Source organism: Oncorhynchus mykiss, chromosome 6, assembly GCF_057628025.1.
Source record: "Oncorhynchus mykiss isolate SJ-2025 chromosome 6, ASM5762802v1, whole genome shotgun sequence".
Lineage (NCBI taxonomy): Eukaryota > Metazoa > Chordata > Actinopteri > Salmoniformes > Salmonidae > Oncorhynchus > Oncorhynchus mykiss.
This window is the reverse complement of record NC_143027.1, coordinates 85,433,741-85,458,251: the sequence shown is the minus strand read 5'-3', so window position 1 is coordinate 85,458,251 and position 24,511 is coordinate 85,433,741. Positions and strand designations below refer to the sequence as shown.

The 24,511-nt window shown below is 45.7% G+C and overlaps 1 protein-coding gene across 8 annotated transcripts in view; it reads left to right on the top strand.

Annotated features, from left to right (window-relative positions):
* Window positions 1-4,833: 4,833 nt before the first annotated feature.
* LOC110512935 (homeodomain-interacting protein kinase 3) overlaps window positions 4,834-24,511 on the top strand; it is a 94,376-nt gene continuing 74,698 nt past the window's right edge. For 3 of the 8 annotated variants that reach the window (XM_090239202.1, XM_090239201.1, XM_090239198.1), the window contains exons 1-2: window positions 20,029-20,301; window positions 22,255-23,533. In XM_090239202.1, coding sequence (XP_090095328.1) covers window positions 20,286-20,301; window positions 22,255-23,533 — 1,295 coding nt within the window. In that variant the 5' untranslated portion in view covers window positions 20,029-20,285. Of the gene's footprint in view, window positions 5,275-19,980; window positions 20,302-22,254; window positions 23,534-24,511 lie in introns of those variants that run through there. The other 5 variants (XM_090239200.1, XM_090239199.1, XM_090239204.1 and 2 more) reach the window with 3 other exon arrangements.

The window sequence follows — 24,511 nt, the reverse complement described above, 5'->3', positions numbered from 1 at the left end:
GCTCTTTACAGCATTTTAATGTTTTATATATCTGTATGGATGAGACCAATATTTAGAGCACAAAAATGCAATTGAATCAACACATTTTAATCACTAATGGAATATCTTTCATAGGATATCTGGGTCATTGAATTATTAACACATTTGAATCACGAATGTAATTACTCTCTTTGATCGTTATGACAAAAACAGTACATTATGAAGACAGGCGAAAACTGCTTCTCCAATAGAAAACCCCGATCACATTTGTCATGTCATGGCGACGTCGACTAACAAAGACGTCAAATCAAAGGCATTCCTTCGATATAAAGTTGTTTTTGACGAAAATTAAAACGTGTCAGTTTGTAAATTTCATGAATGTTGAGTAATAACATATTCAACCACTTAAAACATTGGTTCGATTCTTGATTATACCTTTAGATTTGGAGAAAATTAACAACTAAGGAATCATTTTTCACTTTTCTCATTGACTTCTCAAACCCCAAACTCCATCCTGGTCTGTTTGGTCTGTTTTGCAAGCGTTCCCGGAAGTCTCGCGATGCGCCTCTTTTTATTTATTTATTATATATTTTTTATTAACAACAAATCAATACAAAAGTACATGAGGGAACACAAGTATATATAGATTATATACAATGGACAATCGAGCTAGGGGGTACAATATCACATTGCAATTACACAAGGACCTTAAGGGACATACGTACACTAATAAATCTAACCGCTTTTTTGTTAGTAGAGTATTGTCTTAAAATACAGTTAAATTTATTTTTGTGGGGAAGAAAATATTTTTTGTTTGTTTGTAAATTAACATTTGTATATATGAAATTTGGCCAAAAGAATAAGGAAATGAATTACATAAAAATGTTTCAGCTTATTTCTACCATATGTAAAGAATCCAAGCAGTACATCTCTCCACAATAGTGTAAAATCTTCATAAATGTGTTAAATTATAAATCTACTGATGTCTTGCCACAGTTTTCTTACATTAATAAAATGACAAAAAAGATGCAACACTGTTTCCGGGTGGTCATTACAAAGGAGCAATTTGAGTTGATGTTTTCCTTAAACTTCTTCATATAGTGGTTGGCAGGATAATATTTATGAATAATTTTAAAGGAAACTTCCTTGATTTGGTTAACAAGTAGGTACGTGTGTGGCAACATCCAAACGTTTTTTCCAACATATATGATCAATAAATCCATTCCAATAAGGCATGACATAAGGTATACAACATCCTGCTGAAACAAGGTTCGTATCGATCTGTTGTTGAATGGACCAATAGAGAAACAAATCTTTCCTACTGATGAGTCAACAGGGTCAATAGAAGGTAGGCTCTGAGGGTCAGGTCTTGACACGTTTCTGAATAACAGAGTAACACCTGAGGGAATGGCATCTAAAACAATTGCAAAATCTTTAGGTGTTACAGGGACCTTGTAAAGTGATAAGAATTCCTTATAACTGAGTAAAAGACCAAACTCTGTTTGGTCTGTTTTGCAAGCGTTCTGGAAGTCTCGCGATGCGCCTCTAGGTTTATAAACGCCGTGGCTATGACGTCTGGGTCCGAAAATGGTCTGCATAGCTAGTTGTTGTAATATATTTATAATATTGTAACGACCCTGGGTTTATAAGCGCGGAAATCGACTCTGTGGACTGCCGCATGAGCATGCTTTTGCGCGCCGGACCTCGGGCTCGAAGGTGGAGGATTCGAGACCTGCTCCCCGCTGTTTCATTACACTGGTGTCAGAAGTGATCGGACCTTGCATCCACGACAGTGCGTGTGCTTGACCGGTGAGCGCGTTCCTGTAAGACGTAGAGTCGCAAGCTAGCGCGAGGACGCGCTCTTTCAAAGGAGGGAGTAGTGTTACGACCCTGGGTTTATAAACGCGGAGATCGACTCTGCCGCATGAGCATGCTATTGCATGGTCTAGGGTTCGAGACCTGCTCCCTGCTGTTTCATTACAATATAAAAAAAACATGAGCTGACGCACACCCAGAATAATAGTTTATGTGGAGGTGCTGACAAACGGCGAATAAACTATAAACTATCAAGACAAAGAAAGTGCACACTCCATGTATAATCTCCCAGCAATTTAATGGGTATTTACCAACGTTTCGGCATCACTGTGCCTGAAATACCCATTAACTTGCTGGGATATTATACATGGAATGTGCGACTTTCTTTGTCTTGATAGTTTATAGTTTATTCGCCGTTAGTCAGCATCACACAAACTGTTATTCTGGGTGTGCGTCAGCTCGTTTTTTTTTAAATGTAATATATTTTTAAGACAGCAGAGGGGGACAGAATGCACATCAACACTATGACTAAATATACAGACCATATCAACCGAGCACAGAGCTCATCATCCGTACACGTTCCGCTATAATAGTAATAAAAAAACATTATCTGCTGTAATTTGCACTCACTGCAGGCATTGCAATGCTCACTTTAGGAATGATTAACGAGAGCAGGTCCATAGGGTGACAACAGGGTGTGAGACGACTTCACGTTTAACGGCCATGTCAACTGCAAGATAGTATATGTGAAGGAGACCCTTTTTTTTTAGGCCAATACACAACATAGACCTACACCAAACAGCTGGTCAGGCCATTATGGTACAGACTTCCCACTCAATCCAGGTCTCTGCAGATTTACCTTTTCTTTAAAATTAACATTTATTTGCCTTTGATATTTTATCTTGGCAAGGTTGGGTAGTGACTGATTACATAATCAGTTTAAACCTATTACAGAAAACTGTAACTAATCAGTTTTGTTACCAGCAAACATATTGTATTCAGATTACAGATACTTTTGAAAAACTAGATGATTACTTATTGAATTAATTTCAAATTCAGAAAGGAATGTAGGCTATATAATACATTTATGTAGGCTATATAAGGAATTGAATTGGGTGCTATTTTTCGGCCCTTAGGTTTGTTAGTGTGGTGCTACAGTGAAAAAATATGTCCAAATTCCCTGCAAAGACTGGGGAGCTAAAGCCGCTGAACAGACAGATGCAAGGGCTTACAGGGCAGCGAGAGGGGAACCCTACAACCCTCCTCTCACACCTGTTGCCTTTACCAGCTGAGGCCACTGGCTGAGCCAAGCCAGGCCTAGAGTTTGGTTTGTCCCCAACGGTGGGGCTGGAGGCAGGGACAGGAGCTGTCACTGCCAGAGATGGGGGCTGGGATTGACAGTTGCCTCTTGTTGGATTAGGTTGCAGTTGAACCCCAGTTGGCCACCTCAGACAGTGAGGACTCTCTTTGTCAGGCTGGTGCCTCCAGGCTGTTTGTGGATGTGCTGTGTATTTGCTTGTCGCTCTCAGGAAGAAGAAAAAAAATATCTGCAAGATTCCACTTTGTCTTCAGAACATTTCTAATAACTGCTTTGGGTGGTCTTTGTGGAACTCTGCATTATGACTGCGTGGTTGACATGAATGTTCTGAATTTCTGAAGAAACTGTAGAATACACTTTTAGGGCTAGTGTAACAGTTTAACCGCGGCCCTTGCAGAGCAAGGTGAACCACTACTTCAAGGTCTCAGAGCAAGTGACAGCAAGTGACGTCACCGATTGAAATAGGGAATCTGCAGAATCTTAAGTTTTGTGAATGGCTTTTTATGCTTCATGCAGTTCCTGACAGCTGGACAGAGCAAGATGTCTGAGACAAACATGAACAGTTGCTATGGCAATCATATTGTCCATGTTCCTATACTGTAGGGTTATTGTGAGGCAGCATGTCAGATGTTTGTACATTTATGTCTTTGCCTTTCATTGGTGTATCTGCAGTGGTGTATGAGGAGATACGTTGAGTTGATGTCAATGACATCATGCAGAAAGAGTGGGCTTCAAGCTTTATTTTGTTTTGTTCCCTGAGACCATGTCCAAAACAAGCCCAATTGCAAGCCCACATGTTTCTTTAGGAGAGAATACCATTTCAGAGTATTTCCAACCCCTGAAACCTTTCTTTCCCTGCAGTGCCTCACGTGCTGCCAAGTTGATCACTGTGGTAATGGCAGCCATTGATATTTGTCAATGTAACTCATTTTAGCAGTTTCCATTATTTACACTGAATTCCAAATCAGGAACCATCGACAACAACATGTTCTATAGAAGGACCTTTTGAGAAAGAAGAAGGCAGTTTCCTTGGTAACTTGCATATCAATGATCCCTCCTCCAATGACTACCTTGGAGGAAGATACAGTTGGTGACCATCAACACATTTGTGGATTATTGTACAGTATGACCCGAAGAAGATAACACACATTATTTTACACAACAATTTCCTCTTGAGTTATTGCTTTAATGGAGAAGTTTTATTTAAAAAAAATAAGTGTCAACATTTTGCTGGAATTTAGCAATACAAAAAAGTATGAACATCTCTATAATATGTCACAGTTATAAACCTATATAGAAATCAGCCAAACATTCACAACTGTACTGAACAAACATGAGAATGGATTTGGAGAACAAGTGACTAATAGTCCCATTGGAATAGAAATATATTATAAATATTATGAAACACCTTTAGACAAGCTTCGGAAATATTTTTCTTCGGTATGTATAATCTTTGAACGCATATCAGTATGGACAATTTTGAATTGAATGACGTTTCTGTATTACTTGTCTTGAAGCATATTACTATAAACAGGCACCTACATTGCAATTTCGTCTGCCATTCATTTGAATGATAAAACAGTTTATGAGAATAAGAATCTAATGTTATTTTGGGAAGAAAATATTTTTGTCTTGACCACTGCATCTCTAAATCCTACGCATGAGTGGCCCTGTTGCCCATTATATACATGTTGACAGCTGCCACATTGTGAACGCGCTTTTCATTGGGCGCGCGCAGTTCGACTATCGATTCGTCTAGTCTAGCTCAATGCCATCAACTCAGAAACATTTTCACACAGCCTGGGCTAGACAGAGTAGAGGGACGTGTTGGAGACAGACAGAACGGGAAGATCTTTCGGGAAATAGGGCTAACGTACGCCCTTTCAGAGATGGGCTTTCTCGCCCAAAGAGGCAAGAGAATAACTTAAACTGCATAGTTACATCCTGGGCTAAATTGGTGTCATTGAACCTTTATATGCTCAAGTTATTTGAAGTTTAAAATGTGGGAGATGGGGGTGTTGTCGAGAGCGAGGTCTCCCCTCCTGTTGTCCAGGACAAGATGGCAGCAGTGCAGGCAAACTCTGCATGGTATGGGTATATAGCTAAGTCCACAACATGTTCAGAGAAGCCCTGGATTCTACGTATTGGTACTCTATAAGAAGGTAAGCAGTCAGTTCTATTGTCTTTGATGTTATTTGGAAGGATAAACATGTAGAAAAAAGATTTGGCACATTTTTATCATTACAATTATTAGTTGTATCTACCGTTAGCTATATAAAAAAATGAAGGCAAGCCAGCTAGGAAGCTATAGTAGGTTGTATTTCTGGCGTACGCTGTGAATTTGATTTGTCTGTTATAGGTAGTGCTTTTTTTTGTTAGCTACGGTAGCTATTTAGAAGTTTGTCGACAGGAAGCCGATCCAACGGTACTAGTTAACTGTTGGCTAGCAAGTAAGTGTTGACATGTTCATCAATGTAAAATTAGCCTATAGCTCCAATACTTGTCAGAATATTGACAAGTTCACCATTTGGCAATACCTGTAACGTTTACATGTCATTTGAATACCGTAGTAGCTAGCTAGTTAAATCACATCAGGTGTTATTTAAACAGGTCTGTGTCTCTGTGTGAGATTAGGCTAACAATGCATCTTCAAGGTGTTTTTCTAATACAGCCAGTTGGTTTCAGACAGTCAGCTATCTAGTTTCACCCACAGCAACCCCCTCATTAACGTCACCAGGCTTTTGCTGTTTCCAAGCACGGAATTATCTCATGCAGAAGTAGTCAACAGGGTATCGTCACGTCTGCCATTTAAGAACAGAGGAGATCAGGGACCAATTTATATTCACTGTCACTGGGAAAATCCGAGGCTGAAATAGATGTGTGTGGGATTAGCATACATGGGAAATTGCAGTTATTTCCTCACTCAGTTTGTTCCCCCTCCTCCAACCCTCTCCTGTACCCGGCTCTATGCCACCTTCAAAACAACCAACCCTCTCCTGTACCCGGCTCTATGCCACCTTCAAAACAACCAACCCTCTACTGTACCCGGCTCTATGCCACCTTCAAAACAACCAACCCACTCCTGTACCCGGCTCTATGCCACCTTCAAAACAACCAACCCTCTCCTGTACCCGGCTCTATGCCACCTTCAAAACAACCAACCCTCTCCTGTACCTGGCTCTATGCCACCTTCAAAACAACCAACCCTCTACTGTACCTGGCTCTATGCCACCTTCAAAACAACCAACCCACTCCTGTACCCGGCTCTATGCCACCTTCAAAACAACCAACCCTCTCCTGTACCCGGCTCTATGCCACCTTCAAAACAACCAACCCTCTCCTGTACCCGGCTCTATGCCACCTTCAAAACAACCAACCCTCTCCTGTACCCGGCTCTATGCCACCTTCAAAACAACCAACCCACTCCTGTACCCGGCTCTATGCCACCTTCAAAACAACCAACCCTCTACTGTACCCGGCTCTATGCCACCTTCAAAACAACCAACCCTCTACTGTACCCGGCTCTATGCCACCTTCAAAACCACCAACCCTCTTCCCCCAAAAACATCCTGATAGACGTTTCTTGATCCTGTGTTGACACAAAAATGACCACTTCAATGACCATTCTTGTTTCATGGCCTAGCATTCTTCTGCCTACTTTACATTGATCCTGCCAGTCTGACATCTTTATCTGTTCTTGCCTCAGTCTGACGTTTAAACTCACCACCACTCCCCTTGTAAAAACACAAACATCTCGGTTGAAGGGGCTCTGCTCTGTGACTTCCTTGCCAGCACTTTATTTGTGCTAAGAGAGAAACTAATGAAGGCACTAAACCCAGGCCTGTTGGTAGTGTAAGAGGCATTGGGTGGAGGCTGAATGCTCTTGGCATGGTTTGAGCCAGCCAACCTTTTTTGGGGAGAGTGATAGCTTGAGAGTTTGGACAGGGTGCCCGAACAGTCTTCTTGTCTCTGAGTGAAGTGTTCTCACAATGTGCTATTTCATGCAACAACAAGAGCTAATGAATACCCAGATTAATCATTTAAGGTGATTAGCGTGTTTAGCAACATTAGCCGTTGCTATAAGCCCTGCTGACACATACTTACTCTACCACCTACTGCGTGCCCCCCAATAAGTCAAAATCAGATGTTTCTTTATTTTATTCATCTGAAAGCAGTGCAGGAGTGGATGCACAACTATCGGGGATGACGCCTTGCTCACCATCTCGTGGTCTCCTGATTTGAAGCAGCGTACTTGATTAAGTTGTGGTACTCGTGATCTTGCGTTGAGTGTGCTTGTTCAACCCCGCCCCTCTATCCCCCCTTGGGCATTAATGCATGCAGGCTGTTGTTTTTTTTACCCTGAGCTCATTCTGGTATGAAGTCAAACAGTGGCTTAAGGAAGTAGACACATGGTGTGGACACAGGGCAGCCTGTGTCTTCAAATCAACGTTTATTGGTCGCGTACGCAGATTTGCAGATGTTATCGCAGTCCAATGCTTGTTTTTAGCTCCAACAGTGCAGTAATACCTAGCAATAAAATTAAACAATACACACACACAATCCAGAAAAATTAAGAAATATCAGAATGAGAAATGTCAGAGCCCGGAATATAATATATAGGCCTATACATATTATGGATGGATAGATAGTTAAAGTGTTTTCAGACCCCTTGACTTGTTCCACATTTTGTTATGTTACAGCCTTATTCTAAAATTGATTAAATTGTTTTTTCCCCTTCAGAGCTACACACAATGCTCCATAATGACAAGGCAATAACCGTTTTTTTAGAATTTTTTGCAATAATAAATAAATGACTGAAATATCACATTGAAGTATTCAGACCCTTTAATCAGTACTTTGTTGAAGTGCCTTTGGCAGCGATTACAGCCTCAAGTCTTGTTGGGTATGACGCTACAAGCTTGGTCAGAGTGACCATCGGGTTCTTGTGACCTCCCTGACCAAAGCCCTTCCCACATAGCCTGGTTCCTCTCTAGGTTTCTTCCTAGGTTTTGGCCTTTCTAGGGAGTTTTTCCTAGCCACCGTGCTTCTTCACCTGCATTGCTTGCTGTTTGGGGTTTTAGGCTGGGTTTCTGTACAGCACTTTGAGATATCAGCTGATGTACGAAGGGCTATATAAAATAAATTTGATTTGATTTGATTCTCCCTGGGTTGCCAGCTCTAAGAAGAGTCTTGGTGGTTCCAAACTTCTTCCATTTAAGAATGATGGAGGCCACTGTGTTCTTGGGGACCTTCAATGCTGCATACATTTTTTTTTGGTACCCTTCCCCAGATCTCCGAGACAGTCACAATCCTGTCTCTGAGCTCTACAGACAATTCCTTCGACCTCATGGCTTGGTTTTTGCTTTGACATGCACCGTCATCTCTGGGTCCTTTTTATATAGACAGGGGTCTGCCTTCCCAAATCATGTCCAATCAATTGACTTTACCACAGATGGACTCCAAGTTGTAGAAACATCTCAAGGATGATCAATGGAAACAGGATGCCATACCCATGTAAATAAGGTATTTCTGTTTTTTATTTTTAGTAAATTAGCACAACAAAACAACATTTTGCTTTGTCATTATGGAGTGTTGTGTGTAGATTGAGGGGGAAAATGAAATGTAATCCATTTTAGAATACGGCTGTAACGTAACAATGTGGGAAAAGGGAAGGGGTCTGAATACTTTCCGAAGAGAGTGTGTGTGGACAGAATATGAATAAAAGGTGTGTTTATAGTAGTAGTTATATAGGATGATCCATTACTAGAATACAGTATATACATATAAGTAAGTAAACATTTATTAAAGTGACCAGTTTTCAATGACTCTATGTACATAGGGCAGCAGTCTCTAATGTGCAAGCTAGAGTAACAGGTGGTCGTCACTGTTCTAGCCAGCTAAGGTTCAGGGTCGGGAACTGGGCGGAGGCTGGCTCGTGGTGACTGTTTAACAGTCTAATGGCCTGGAGATAGAATGGGGATTCTCATGAAACCGGTTTTAAACATGTCTGTAGGCAATTGAGTTACAAAACCATGATGCATCTGCAAAAATCAACTATCATTCTCAGGATTAAGATGCCTAGTTTTTGACAATGTGTCTTTAAATACATTTTTACATTTTCGCATTAATTTTGTACATTTTCACGCCAAATTATCATTACTGAAGTGCGTACGGATAACATTTTTGGTCAATCTTTTACAATTTTATTTTGGAAAATTCTAACTTATGTAAATAAACAATGTTTTGCTGTAAATCATAAAAATTGTATACTAATTAAAGTTGGCATTAAACTATTATAATTATTACGTACAAACACAGTGGACATGTCTCATTACGTAACACTTTTTGAAGTTCCTGTAAAAATTTGAATCAGTTTTTAAATAATTGTTTATTCACCCATGATGCATCATCTAGAGGAGTATTAGAAGTGAAGTTAATTCATTTGCTTATATTCCTCCAGAATTATGTTTTTATTCTCAAACACCCCCTTTACCCTACTTGGCTTTCTCATTACCGAAATGGCTAAAAAGTTCAATTTGGTGAGGTCAAATAAAAACATTATGAATTCTAAATATTTGGTAAGGTCAAATAAAAACATTATGAATTTTAAATATTTGTATTTTCAGTGTTTGTTTTAACTCAAGCCTTTTAAGGGAGCAATGTTAAAACATATTAGAAATGGATTTGTTTATACTTTTTTGGACTCTTGCGTTAAGAGAATTTTGTATAAATTGTGGTAAAATGCATCTGATCCAAAAACAATAATTCTGAAATAGATAAGTACAGATCCTAATCTGTGATCAAAGAGGACATTTTGTATAAAGAAAATGTGGGTCAAATGTCAGTTTCGTGAGAATGACCCAGAAGCTGTTTCTCGGTCCGACCTTTCATGCACCTGTATTGTCTACGGCTTCTATATGGTAGCGGGGTGAATAGGCCGTGGCTCGGGTGGCTGAGGTCCTTGATGGTCTTCTTGGCCTTCCTGTGATACCGATTGCTGTAGATGTCCTGGAGGACAGACCGTGTGGCCCTAGTGATGCGTTGGTAATGATGCGTACAGCCTGACAAGATGTTCTCGATGGTTCATCTGTGGAAGTTCGTGAGGCTCTTAGGCGCTGTTGCGCCTTCTTCATCACACTGTCTGTGTGAAGTGACCATTTCAGGTTGTTAGTGATGTGCACTCAGAGAAATTTTAAACTTTTGACCCTCTCCGTTGATGTGGATGGAGCCGTGTTCTCACTACTGTCTCCTGTAGTTCATGATCAGCTGTTGAGGTAGAGGTTTATTTTCCTGGCACCACTCTGCCAGAGTTCTCACATCCTCCCTGAAAGCTTTCATCACTGTTGGTAATCAGGTCTACCACTGTTGTGTCGTCAGCAAACTTGATGATTGAGTTGGGGATGTGCGTGACCACGCTGTCAGGAGTAAAGCAGGAGGCTGAGCTTGTTGAGGATCAGCCTGGCGGAGGTGTTGTTGCCTACCTTCACCACTTGGAGTTGGCCCGTCAGGAAGTCCAGGACCCAGTTGCACACGGAGAGGTTCAGACCCAGGGCTCTGAGCTTAGTGATGAGCTTGGAGGGTACTATGGTGTTAAAAGCTGAGCTGTAGTCGATGAACAGAATCCTTACATAGGTATTCCTCTTGTCCAGGTGGGATAGGGCAGTGTGCAGTGCACCAGCGATTGTGTCGTCCATGGATATGTTGAGGCAAAATGTGAATTGTAGTGGGTCTAAGGTGGCTGGTGAGGTGGAGGTGGTATGTGAATTGTAATGGGTCTAAGGTGGCTGGTTAGGTGGAGGTCATATGGTCCTTAATGCTTACAGAAGCTCCACACCCATCAGTGTCAACATAAGCTGCTGTAGGTTGAGTGTATGACTGTTCTCTCCCGTTGAGGCAGATTTATACTGGTCCAGTGTGTCACCGCCCTGTATTGACCTGCCCTGCACTCAATTTGTTGGTCTCCCTTGTCTCTAAGTGAGGCACGCTGTACGCAGTTTGTTGGTCTCCCTTGTCTCTAAGTGAGGCACGCTGTACGCAGTTTGTTGGTCTCCCTTGTCTCTAAGTGAGGCACGCTGTACGCAGTTTGTTGGTCTCCCTTGTCTCTAAGTGAGGCACGCTGTACACAGTTTGTTGGTCTCCCTTGTCTCTAAGTGAGGCACGCTGTACGCAGTTTGTTGGTCTCCCTTGTCTCTAAGTGAGGCACGCTGTACACAGTTTGTTGGTCTCCCTTGTCTCTAAGTGAGGCACGCTGTACACAGTTTGTTGGTCTCCCTTGTCTCTAAGTGAGGCACGCTGTACACAGTTTGTTGGTCTCCCTTGTCTCTAAGTGAGGCACGCTGTACACAGTTTGTTGGTCTCCCTTGTCTCTAAGTGAGGCACGCTGTACACAGTTTGTTGGTCTCCCTTGTCTCTAAGTGAGGCACGCTGTACACAGTTTGTTGGTCTCCCTTGTCTCTAAGTGAGGCACGCTGTACACAGTTTGTTGGTCTCCCTTGTCTCTAAGTGAGGCACGCTGTACACAGTTTGTTGGTCTCCCTTGTCTCTAAGTGAGGCACGCTGTACACAGTTTGTTGGTCTCCCTTGTCTCTAAGTGAGGCACGCTGTACACAGTTTGTTGGTCTCCCTTGTCTCTAAGTGAGGCACGCTGTACACAGTTTGTTGGTCTCCCTTGTCTCTAAGTGAGGCACGCTGTACACAGTTTGTTGGTCTCCCTTGTCTCTAAGTGAGGCACGCTGTACACAGTTTGTTGGTCTCCCTTGTCTCTAAGTGAGGCACGCTGTACACAGTTTGTTGGTCTCCCTTGTCTCTAAGTGAGGCACGCTGTACACAGTTTGTTGGTCTCCCTTGTCTCTAAGTGAGGCACTCTGTACACAGTTTGTTGGTCTCCCTTGTCTCTAAGTGAGGCACGCTGTACACAGTTTGTTGGTCTCCCTTGTCTCTAAGTGAGGCACGCTGTACACAGTTTGTTGGTCTCCCTTGTCTCTAAGTGAGGCACGCTGTACACAGTTTGTTGGTCTCCCTTGTCTCTAAGTGAGGCACGCAGTACACAGTTTGTTGGTCTCCCTTGTCTCTAAGTGAGGCACGCTGTACACAGTTTGTTGGTCTCCCTTGTCTCTAAGTGAGGCACGCTGTACACAGTTTGTTGGTCTCCCTTGTCTCTAAGTGAGGCACGCTGTACACAGTTTGTTGGTCTCCCTTGTCTCTAAGTGAGGCACGCTGTACAGTTTGTTGCACATCAGCTTTTGTTAATCCATTGGCGTTTATCAGCCAGTAGTAGTACATTTTGGAAGGTGTGCCACGTGACCACTCAAAACGCACCACGTCATTCTGCTGTGACTGTTGAATGTGACTGTCAATGCTATTGGATAAAGGCCTCTATGTTCTGGAGCACGGGACCTCATGATGCTTTATCTGTGCCCAAGGCTCTCTGTTTTAGCAGTCCTCCACTCACAAGACAAGCCCATATGACCATAGTCTTTGAAGAGGCATAGGGCACATGTTGCCCAGACCGTTAGTGGTTCACTCCTAATTACTGAAGAGAGACAGAGTCTGAAAGTCTAGTAGTCCACTCAGACATTTATTTTAAATTCAAATGCAATACTTAAATTCAAATTTAAATTCAAAGAGGATAGATAACCCAACTGTGACGGATGAGCCTAAATAACCCAACTGTGACGGATGAGCCTAAATAACCCAACTGTGACGGATGAGCCTAAATAACCCAACTGTGACGGATGAGCCTAAATAACCCAACTGTGACGGATGAGCCTAAATAACCCAACTGTGACGGATGAGCCTAAATAACCCAACTGTGACGGATGAGCCTAAATAACCCAACTGTGACGGATGAGCCTAAATAACCCAACTGTGACGGATGAGCCTAAATAACCCAACTGTGACGGATGAGCCTAAATAACCCAACTGTGACGGATGAGCCTAAATCACCCAACTGTGACTGATGGGCCTAAATAACCCAACTGTGACGGATGAGCCTAAATAACCCAACTGTGACTGATGGGCCTAAATAACCCAACTGTGACTGATGGGCCTAAATAACCCAACTGTGACTGATGGGCCTAAATAACCCAACTGTGACTGATGGGCCTAAATAAACCAACTGTGACTGATGGGCCTAAATAACCCAACTGTGACGGATGAGCCTAAATAACCCAACTGTGACTGATGGGCCTAAATAACCCAACTGTGACTGATGGGCCTAAATAACCCAACTGTGACTGATGGGCCTAAATAACCCAACTGTGACTGATGGGCCTAAATAACCCAACTGTGACTGATGGGCCTAAATAAACCAACTGTGACTGATGGGCCTAAATAACCCAACTGACTGATGGGCCTAAATAACCCAACTGTGACTGATGGGCCTAAATAACCCAACTGTGACTGATGGGCCTAAATAACCCAACTGTGACGGATGGGCCTAAATAACCCAACTGTGACGAATGGGCCTAAATAACCCAACTGTGACGGATGGGCCTAAATAACCCAACTGTGACTGATGGGCCTAAATAACCCAACTGTGACTGATGGGCCTAAATAACCCAACTGTGACTGATGGGCCTAAATAACCCAACTGTGACTGATGGGCCTAAATAACCCAACTGTGACTGATGGGCCTAAATAAACCAACTGTGACTGATGGGCCTAAATAACCCAACTGTGACTGATGGGCCTAAATAACCCAACTGTGACTGATGGGCCTAAATAACCCAACTGTGACTGATGGGCCTAAATAACCCAACTGTGACTGATGGGCCTAAATAACCCAACTGTGACGGATGGGCCTAAATAACCCAACTGTGACGGATGGGCCTAAATAACCCAACTGTGACGGATGGGCCTAAATAACCCAACTGTGACGGATGGGCCTAAATAACCCAACTGTGAAGGATGGGCCTAAATAAACCAACTGTGACTGATGGGCCTAAATAACCCAACTGTTGACTGATGGGCCTAAATAACCCAACTGTTGACTGATGGGCCTAAATAACCCAACTGTTGACTGATGGGCCTAAATAACCCAACTGTTGACTGATGGGCCTAAATAACCCAACTGTTGACTGATGGGCCTAAATAACCCAACTGTTGACTGATGGGCCTAAATAACCCAACTGTTGACTGATGGGCCTAAATAACCCAACTGTTGACTGATGGGCCTAAATAACCCAACTGTTGACTGATGGGCCTAAATAACCCAACTGTTGACTGATGGGCCTAAATAACCCAACTGTTGACTGATGGGCCTAAATAACCCAACTGTGACTGATGGGCCTAAATAACCCCAACTGTGACTGATGGGCCTAAATAAGATGCAAGTGGTTGTGTAACAATCAGTAACCTATTAGTCGTTCTTCAGGTGTTTTGCAGTTGAGGTAGTCACTGCTGGGGTGTCCAGGTGCTCCATTTCAGGGTACACTAAGGATGCTGAGTAGTGTTGGGTTACTGCACCTGTGTCCGTGTGTTGGGCAGCCAGCCACTAAGCATCTGGTGTTGTGTCAGCGGTGAGACGGACAGCCTCTGAGTCTCTGCTGTCTTGCCAGGGACGACAGCAGATGGATGGTCTACAGGCAGGATAGTCTATCTGAGCATGTGTTGCTGACGACGTTACACCTCATCTGTTTTAGAATTGGAGCACCAAAATGAAATCCCCCCCCCCATGGGTTGACTGGGTTTTACAAAGGGCTTTGCCTTCATGATTATGTGCTGAACTTAGGACTTGAGTCCTAGCCAAACATGGTTCTGAGGTGAGAAACTCATTTTTGCATTATGTTGAGTTGGAATATAAGAACATAAGCAAAAGCAATGTCCAAAGTCTGATAGACATCATGATAACATTTACCCTTCAACCTACATGGGGAGGCCAGGGATATATTCTGGGAAGGTATCTGGGTGTCGTTCTCTAGTCACTCAGGGTTGAGATGCTGGACAGTTGTTGATGGACTATCCCCTGAGAGAGCATTTTCAGCTGAAATGTTCCTCCAGTCTTTTATGAGAGGAATTCTCTGAGACTCCTGCACTGTTTCTTTGCTTTCAGGCCCAGTATCTTATCTCCTTGATCCTGACAAGATGCCTAAAGCCCGAAGGCCTTTACTAATGAAACACCTCTTTATATTGTTTTTTATTGCTTACCACATATAGAAAATGTAAATAAAGAAACACTTTATAAGATAGATCCAAATGTAGCCAACTTTTAGAGGAATTTGTTTGGTCTTGGGGTTCATTTCTTTTCTAAGTGAGATTACAGCCTCGTTCCTGTTTTCTCTGTTCTTCTGTTTGCTGCTGAAGGTTTTGGCCATTTTTTTGTATCTTCCAAGGCACATACATTGAGGAGCCAGGGGTGGGCTAGGGCCAGGGGTGGGCTAGGGCCAGGGGTGGGCTAGAGCCAGGGGTGGGCTAGAGCCAGGGGTGGGCTAGTGTCGGGGCCGGGCTAGAGCCGGGGGTGGGCCAGGGCCAGGGGTGGGCCAGGGGTGGGCTAGGGCCAGGGGTGGGCTAGTGTCGGGGCCGGGCTAGAGCCGGGGGTGGGCCAGGGCCAGGGGTGGGCCAGGGCTGGGCTAGGGCTGGGCTAGGGCCAGGGGTGGGCTAGGTCCAGGGGTGGGCCAGGGGTGGGCTAGAGCCAGGGGTGGGCCAGAGCCAGGGGTGGGCCAGAGCCAGGGGTGGGCCAGAGCCAGGGGTGGGCCAGAGCCAGGGGTGGGATAGGGCCAGGGCTGGGCTAGGGCCAGGGGTGCCTGGCACCGCTTGACCTGTAGAGTTGGAGAACCAAATTTGAGTTTTACTGTGTGGCAGAACTGTGTATTACACATTCTCTTCCTCAACCACCAGGTCCACTGACATTTTGGTTGTGCTTGCAATATAACTGGTGTGCGGGACAAGCTAGAGAGATGTGCTTTGTAAAGTCCTAGATCCCCAAATGAATCAAACATCAAAGAAGCCCATGTGGAGAACATCCCCTAGGGTAGGCTTTCTTAAAGTCGGGGTGTCTTTGCACCCTGTTACTGCCTCAATCCCAACTAAGCCTACTTGCAGTCCTTAACATGGCGATGTGTTTTCCACAATTAGTTTGAATCGTTTTTCCACCAGTATGGGCTGTTATAGTTCTCGCGCCCTGCTCCTTTTCACATCTCGGGCAAAACAGTTTCTTTCTCTCCCCTCACTGGGTTATTTGGTCTGAGGACAGGTGTGTTCTTTTTATTTTTTTCGACCCCTCAATTTAATGACCGCCTGGTTCAAAGGTCAACCATGTGCAATTACTTTGAGCTGAAGGCTGCTGAAAACCCCCAGCAGCTCTGAGTGATGTAACATGACGACGGGGGCGTATTGGGCTTCAGGAGGTAATAATATCCAGGGCCCTGCAGCTGACACTCTGGAGTCTCTGCTAAATTAAAGAGTCCCCAGTCGTCATTTTTCCACCTTTATTTAACCAGGTAGGCAAGTTGAGAACACCTTTATTTAACCAGGTAGGCCAGTTGAGAACACCTTTTATTTAACCAGGTAGGCAAGTTGAGAACAAGTTCTCATTTACAATTGCGACCTGGCCAAGATAAAGCAAAGCAGTTCGACACATACAACACAGAGTTACACATGGAGTAAAACAAACATACAGTCAATAATACAGTATAAACAAGTCTATATACGATGTGAGCAAATGAGGTGAAATAAGGGAGGTAAAGGCAAAAAAAGGCCATGGTGGCAAAGTAAATACAATATAGCAAGTAAAACACTGGAATGGTAGATTTGCAGTGGAAGAATGTGCAAAGTAGAAATAAAAATAATGGGGTGCAAAGGAACAAAATAAATAAATAAAATAAATACAGTAGGGAAAGAGGTAGTTGATAGGGCTAAATTATAGGTGGGCTATGTACAGGTGCAGTAATCTGTGAGCTGCTCTGACAGCTGGTGCTTAAAGCTAGTGAAGGAGATAAGTGTTTCCAGTTTCAGAGAGTTTTGTAGTTCGTTCCAGTCATTGGCAGCAGAGAACTGGAAGGAGAGGCGGCCAAAGAAGGAATTGGTTTTGGGGGTGACCAGAGAGAGATACCTGCTGGAGCGCGTGCTACAGGTGGGTGATGCTATGGTGACCAGCGAGCTGAGATAAGGGGGGACTTTACCTAGCAGGGTCTTGTAGATGGACAAAACGGATTGCACTGTGATAGACTGCATCCAATTTGTTGAGTAGGGTATTGGAGGCTATTTTGTAAATGACATCGCCGAAGTCGAGGATTGGTAGGATGGTCAGTTTTACAAGGGTATGTTTGGCAGCATGAGTGAAGGATGCTTTGTTGCGAAATAGGAAGCCAATTCTAGATTTAACTTTGGATTGGAGATGTTTGATATGGGTCTGGAAGGAGAGTTTACAGTCTAACCAGACACCCAGGTATTTGTAGTTGTCCACGTATTCTAAGTCAGAACCGAGTCATCAGTCGCCTTTTGTCCCAGAAGCCTCTTCACCACTGTTAAAGGGGGGAAGGGTGTTTCAGAACGGGACTATACACTGTCCACTTATAGCTCCGCTAGCTTATCAGTTTGATGTTTCACACAAAAAGCCCATTTAGAGGGAAAATGGTCGCTGCTTGATAGCATTATTGTGTCTCAAAGGCCTGATTCTCGGTGCCCTGTCACCAAACGGCACCATAGGGCCTGATTGTGTAGAGCAGTCGGAGGAATAGGACAGGCCTTATCTGCCTGCTCAGAATAGGGGCTGGAGCGGTGGCTCACAGACCTACCGTTGTTATCAACACAGCCTGTGTGGTGCTTTCCGTTGAGCAGGTTTTCTAGAGGAGGCTGGGCCCTCCGCAGTGGTTTGTGACAGCCCTGCATTTCCTGTGGTCGGACTTTACGCATGTTTTCTTCTCTTTTAAATGTCTGCCGGTTTCTTGAAGAAGGATTCTGGAAACTTTGTTGTCTGAGTAAGCGGAAGCCAGGGGATTTGAGCAGTTAGCCCGAGTGCAGCCAAGGATTGCTGTGTTTTTCCACCACATGGTCTCATTCAGACCGGGGAGACTGGAGGCTTGGCTGCTTATGTGAAACGGTCAGTACTTGGTCTAAACTGACGACGCAGGCGACATCATTTAACACAACTCTGTCAGCTGAGAGGGATTTTACCATCAGTCTCTATCAGGCCCAGTGATTGACAGTTCGGCATTAAACTTTGGGATGTTTTTTGCTTTTATTCCTTTACTTTCTTTTAATCTCAACAGGTCCACTGTTCTGCCACAGGGGTTGAGAGCTGTTTTGAGGAGCCCGGTTGTGTGGTTTGGCTTCTCGCTCCCTTTGTTCCTCTCCCAGTCACTGGTGTTGGTCAGACAAACACTGGGATGGCCGCTGGGTTAATATTTGCACAGTGTGGGCTGCTAATCAGGCCAGTAAACTGGACACCACCCTTCCTGGAGCGCTATCCATCTTGCACCAGAGCTACTCCCTCCGGCTCCAGAGCAGTCCAGTCTCACCCTCCTCCTAGCATCTGTTTGTTTTCTCTTTCGTCCTTCGTTCAGGCAGTAATGGTCTGCCACAGTCAGCGACAGGACGCAGGGAGTCAAATGTTCTTTTGAGAAATGGAGAGGTTTTTTCTTCTCGTTTTCTTCCAGAAAGCACCACCGACCTGTCTGCTCCTGCCCCGGGGGGCTAAATGAGGAGAGCAGCATCATTTCCTGTAAGCTAGCGCTCTCCTGCCTGAGATCGATGTGATGGCCTATGTAATACTCAGTGGGCCTGTGCAGTCACCTAACCCCTGCAGGTTGTGACTAGCCTCCCTTCTTGGCAGAGCAGAAATCATGTATAGTAAGGCGGTAGTTTGTCTATGGCTGGAGTTGAATGAGGAAGGAGGGGTAAAGGTTGGTTAACGTTTTAGATAACCTTATCTGTATCAGGGTTTGACTGTGTCAGTTGCTGAGGTCTAACGTCATCGGCTGGCTATACAGAACATTAGGAGAGTGGAGCGGCCAGTATTGATGTGTTGCTGATTACTGGGCGATTTGGTTGTTTTCCATACTGTAGGAACAGCAGGACATGGTGCACACAATGATGAGTGTTCTCTGTGGTGACACGGCACAACTGCTGAGAGCTCGATGGCCTTCTCTTAGGACCAAGCTGGTTTCTGCCATTCATGACAAGCAACAACCAGAGCTGGGGTGGATTCCATGTGCGTTCATTTCAATTCAGGAATTTAACGGAGCGTTCCTTTGGGACATTTCCGTAATGTGTAAAGGCTAAACAGGGAATATTTCAATTGGATTTGAAATGGCCTTTTCAAAATGGAAGTGCCTCTACTTTTGTTTGGTGACCTGTCTTAATTCTCTGACTGAAAGCCTTGTTGTGGTGCCAACTGATGTGACACCATCATTCAAAACTAAACACATCCCTTTGAGTTACTTGTTAGATTTCGTAATCATTGATTCCACTGTTAGGAACTGGGTTAGTCTTAACTTGTAGGCCTCCGGGACCAAAAGCCATTTCCTGTTCTCACCCTACCACTCCAGTTTGAGCTTGTTCTGAACACTATGTTGATGGAGAAGGGTTACTTACTTGGTCTTATTCTGACCAACTTTACCCTAATCTGTGCCTCATCACATTAGTGCACATGTGTCAAACTCATTCCACAGTGGGCCTAATATTTTGGGGTTTCCCCTCCTTTGTACTTGATTTTGATGGATTAATGCCACTATTTAGTTAGTCTGTCTAGGTCTTAATTGAAAGGGAACACTAGTCCCTCCGTGGAATGAGTTTGACACCCCTGCATTAGTGACTGGAAGATAGCAGCACACTATTATTAGCAATATTTTGTTAAGCTCTTATTTTGAAAATTCCCTCTCCCATTGGCCTGCTAGCAAGGCCAACCTCTGAATAAAGCTAAAGCCTAAAAGGTGTGTGTAGAAAAGCTGAAACGACAAGCAGTCCAGAAGCTACCCAGTGTTGCCTGCCTAGTCAGTCTAGCGAGTCAGGAATTGGCAGGCTCCCCTTTCTGCGAGCACGTGATTGTAGCCTGTTGAATAGTGCGCACTTCTGAAGTTCCCTTTTGCTTTGCACTGCTGCTGCTGAGCACAACCCGGGCAGACTGTATACTGTAGTTCTCCACCGTCCTCCTAATAACTCCCATGGAGGGAATCATCAGGGTGTGTCTCACTGAACTTCAGAGAGAGGACCACATCTCCTAACATGGAGGAGAATGAGAGTGAAGACAGGTAGGCAATGACTAGGAACGTTAGTTCCGATTCTTGGCTATTGAGCCTCATGTTCCTGCTATCGTTGAAAAGTTGGGGACTTGAGAGCGAGGTGTTTGTTCTCTCATTTGGCACCTGTAATTATAGCTCCTTCCACTAAATCTGGAAGGTGTAATTTGGGAACAATTATTTTCTTCTCATTTTGGAGAGGTGTTGTCTACTCTGTCTGTGACTCACCACCCACAGTCTTGTTATTTGTGAGACAGGGTTGTCTTTTGGAAGCTCTAGCAGTCTAGCGACGGGGCTTTGGGACGAGCATGCTCTGCATCTAAATCCATCAAGGTGAATGCACCGTTGATTTATAGTCAGAGCCAACAGGGAAGAGACACTTTGATGTCACTGGACGGGCTCCAGATGAAAGGAAGTAGGTCGTGGGCTCACCAGGCAGGGCACACGGACAGCTATTCTGATAAGGTCACTGTGCCAGGGCGCCCTGCCACCCGCCACAGCTGCCATCCCTCTTTAGACCCCCCCCACCCCAAAAATCCCACAGAATATGAATAAAAACGTATAATGTTATCCTAGTCCCTCACAAGCCCAAGCCCGAAGACCTCATCCAATTTCCCAAATATTTTCCATGGTATTTGCTGGGATGGCGTTGCTTCTTGTTTTTCTTTTTTCTCTCAAAATGAGAGGGGGGTGTGAGGGAGGAGCATTCCTCTCTGAGCTGTGTAATGTGAGAGGAGCTGGCTGGCATGTAGACCTGATGCTAGGGCTCTGCCCCCCCCACTTCTCTCTAAGACTCTCTCTCTCTCTCTCAACCACTCTCTTCGAACACATCGGTTGCCTAGAGACCCGCTGTGGGATGCATGGTAACGGCAGGGAAAGGTCATCCAAACCTTTTTGAGAAGTTAGTCATCCCCTACGGTGGAGGTGGTAGGGGGGCTCCAGTGGATGAGGCAGGAATGGTGAGGGTGTTCTAGAACACTCCACCGGAGCGTATCTTCTTCCCTCTGCTAGGCGCTTGATTGGTCAGCGTGGTGTCTCTGGCTGTGGTGGGAGTGGGGTTTCTTTCTGTGGAGGTGTTTGGTGTGGGGTTGTAACGGGCTAAAGGTCAGCTGTGATGTCATCCCTAGAGTGACGCAAGTGTCATTATGAGAGCAGTGTGGAAGCCTCTGGTTGTTCTTGCTGAACTCGGCAAGATTGTTGCTTGGTTGTATTTGCTAATGCACTTATCTCCATTCATGATGTTTTAATGGAGGGGCTGTGTTGCTGAATGTTGTGTTGCTATTATGCAATTGCACATGCAAACATTCAGAGTGAGCAGGCTCTGGAAAAAATGTCCCCCTCCCAGTACTTTTCCATCGTTTTCTTGAGAAATGGCACCGTGGTGTAAAGCACAACTGCAGCAGTGAAGCCGTCCAAGCTTCCGTCTTGTTTATGAAGGAAATATTTAGCCTGTATAGTGAAGTTCTTTACCACAGGTGTGTGTGTGTGTGTGTGTGTGTGTGTGTGTGCAGCTTGTTCAGAACAACTGGAAAGGTCACCTTTTCTTTTCACTATGCAAATCAATCAGCCAATCGGCAGCCTCCAGTCATTTGTTGACATGGTCTTTTTATATCACTATGCAGACTGGACTTTCTCACCCAGCAGGAATACATGAAAATACACCTACATTTATTTAGGCCCAGGGTCATTTTATTTGACTTGCCATCCCCTCATAGCCACTTACCTCGTTGACCTAACTGAAATCACATGTCATGTCCGTGGTGAAATGGATTCCCATAGGACACTTTGACATTTCACACTGCTCTTTGCATTAACACTATAGTTAGAACCTTTACAGTTGCTGTTTAATATTTTAGATGATGTTGTGTGGGTGTGAGCATCTAAACGACGTTCCCTAAGTAGGTGGATCAAGCTTTGATAATATGCTAACGATGTCTTTCTTCTCGTTTGAATGTCTCTGTCCAGGTATGGCCTCACAAGTCTGGATCTACCCACCACACATTTATCAAACCCAGACTAGTGCCCTTTGCAGCGTGAAGAAAGTCAAAGTGGAGCCCAGCAGCTGTGTGTACCATGAGAGAGCCCAACCGCGGACTTCTCTGAACGGCAGAACCCTTGGCATAGCGCACCCGATCAGACTCGCTCCCTCCTTTGCGACCCGAGACTTGGCAGTGGGTGAGAGAACGCGTGGCGGCGGGCAGGAGTTCCCTGTACAGACGGTGGCCGTGCGTGGGGTACGGAGAAAGCAGAACGGAACAGGAGGAACAGGCCCGGCGGAGGCCCAGCAGCCCCAGGACACAGGGCCAGTCCCCTGGCAGGGCACGGGGCAGGAGCAGACGGACAGAGATAGGGGAGGTAGCAGTAGTGGAGCGACAGGAGGACAGGGAAGGGGGGAGGAAGGTAGAGGAGGAGGTAGGAAGGAAGAGACAGAAGGTGACTGGGAAGAGGGTGATTGTGGAGGTTTGAACTTGGCCGACAGCGCTCAGCGATGTGGGCTGAAACGTAAGAGCGAGGAGCTTGATAACCGCGGGAGCACCATGCAGATAGTGGAGGACCTGTCCATGTTGCCAGCCATGATGCAAACGACCAATGGGGGGAATCCATCTGGGTTGCCCACGGCTGTAGGGGGCGGAGGAGGACCCCCAACCAAACAGGGAGCGGCGGGCGGAGCAGGAGGTGGTGACGGGGACTACCAGCTGGTGCAGCACGAGGTCCTGTGCTCCATGAAGAACACGTACGAGGTGCTGGACTTCCTGGGCCGCGGCACCTTCGGACAGGTGGTAAAGTGCTGGAAGAGGGGTACTGGGGAGGTGGTGGCGGTGAAGATCCTGAAGAACCACCCGTCATATGCGCGCCAGGGCCAGATAGAGGTGGGCATTCTAGCCCGGCTGAGCGGGGAGAACGCGGATGAGCACAACCTGGTGAGGGCCTTCGAGTGCTTCCAGCACCGCAGCCACACATGCCTGGTGTTTGAGATGCTGGAGCAGAACCTCTATGACTTCCTCAAGCAGAACAAGTTCAGCCCGCTGCCGCTGAAGGTGATCCGACCCGTGCTGCAGCAGGTGGCCACGGCCCTGAGGAAGTTGAAGACCATGGGCCTGATCCACGCTGATCTAAAGCCGGAGAACATTATGCTGGTGGACCCTGTCAGGCAGCCCTACAGGGTGAAGGTGATAGACTTTGGCTCAGCCAGCCACGTGTCCAAGGCAGTGTGCTCCACATACCTCCAGTCCCGGTACTACAGGTCAGTGTCCACAGAGGTTGGGGATGGAGGGTTACACATTCAATGCTGGGTTGTTTGTACAATACAGGCTGTCTATAATAAGTCAGTGAGTCAGCGCAGGAGAGGCCAGGATGATCAAATTCTGACAGTAAATCCTTAACGTTTAAGAGTAATGACATATCCTCCCAGATATGCTGGAGCTTCTGGTAGGGAGCTGAGATCATCTTGAAATGTAATTCTCTGGTGTCCACATATAGGCAACCATGAGGTAGGGCTGCACCCATGAGGTAGGGCTGCACCCATGAGGTAGGGCTGCACCCATGAGGTAGGGCTGCACCCATGAGGTAGGGCTGCACCCATGAGGTAGGGCTGCACCCATGAGGTAGGGCTGCACCCATGAGGTAGGGCTGCACCCATGAGGTAGGGCTGCACCCATGAGGTAGGGCTGCACCCATGAGGTAGGGCTGCACCCATGAGGTAGGGCTGCAGCCATGAGGTAGGGCTGCAGCCATGAGGTAGGGCTGCACCCATGAGGTAGGGCTGCACCCATGAGGTAGGGCTGCACCCATGAGGTAGGGCTGCAGCCATGAGGTAGGGCTGCACCCATGAGGTAGGGCTGCACCCATGAGGTAGGGCTGCAGCCATGAGGTAGGGCTGCACCCATGAGGTAGGGCTGCAGCCATGAGGTAGGGCTGCACCCATGAGGTAGGGCTGCACCCATGAGGTAGGGCTGCACCCATGAGGTAGGGCTGCACCCATGAGGTAGGGCTGCACCCATGAGGTAGGGCTGCACCCATGAGGTAGGGCTGCACCCATGAGGTAGGGCTGCAGCCATGAGGTAGGGCTGCAGCCATGAGGTAGGGCTGCAGCCATGAGGTAGGGCTGCAGCCATGAGGTAGGGCTGCACCCATGAGGTAGGGCTGCACCCATGAGGTAGGGCTGCACCCATGAGGTAGGGCTGCAGCCATGAGGTAGGGCTGCACCCATGAGGTAGGGCTG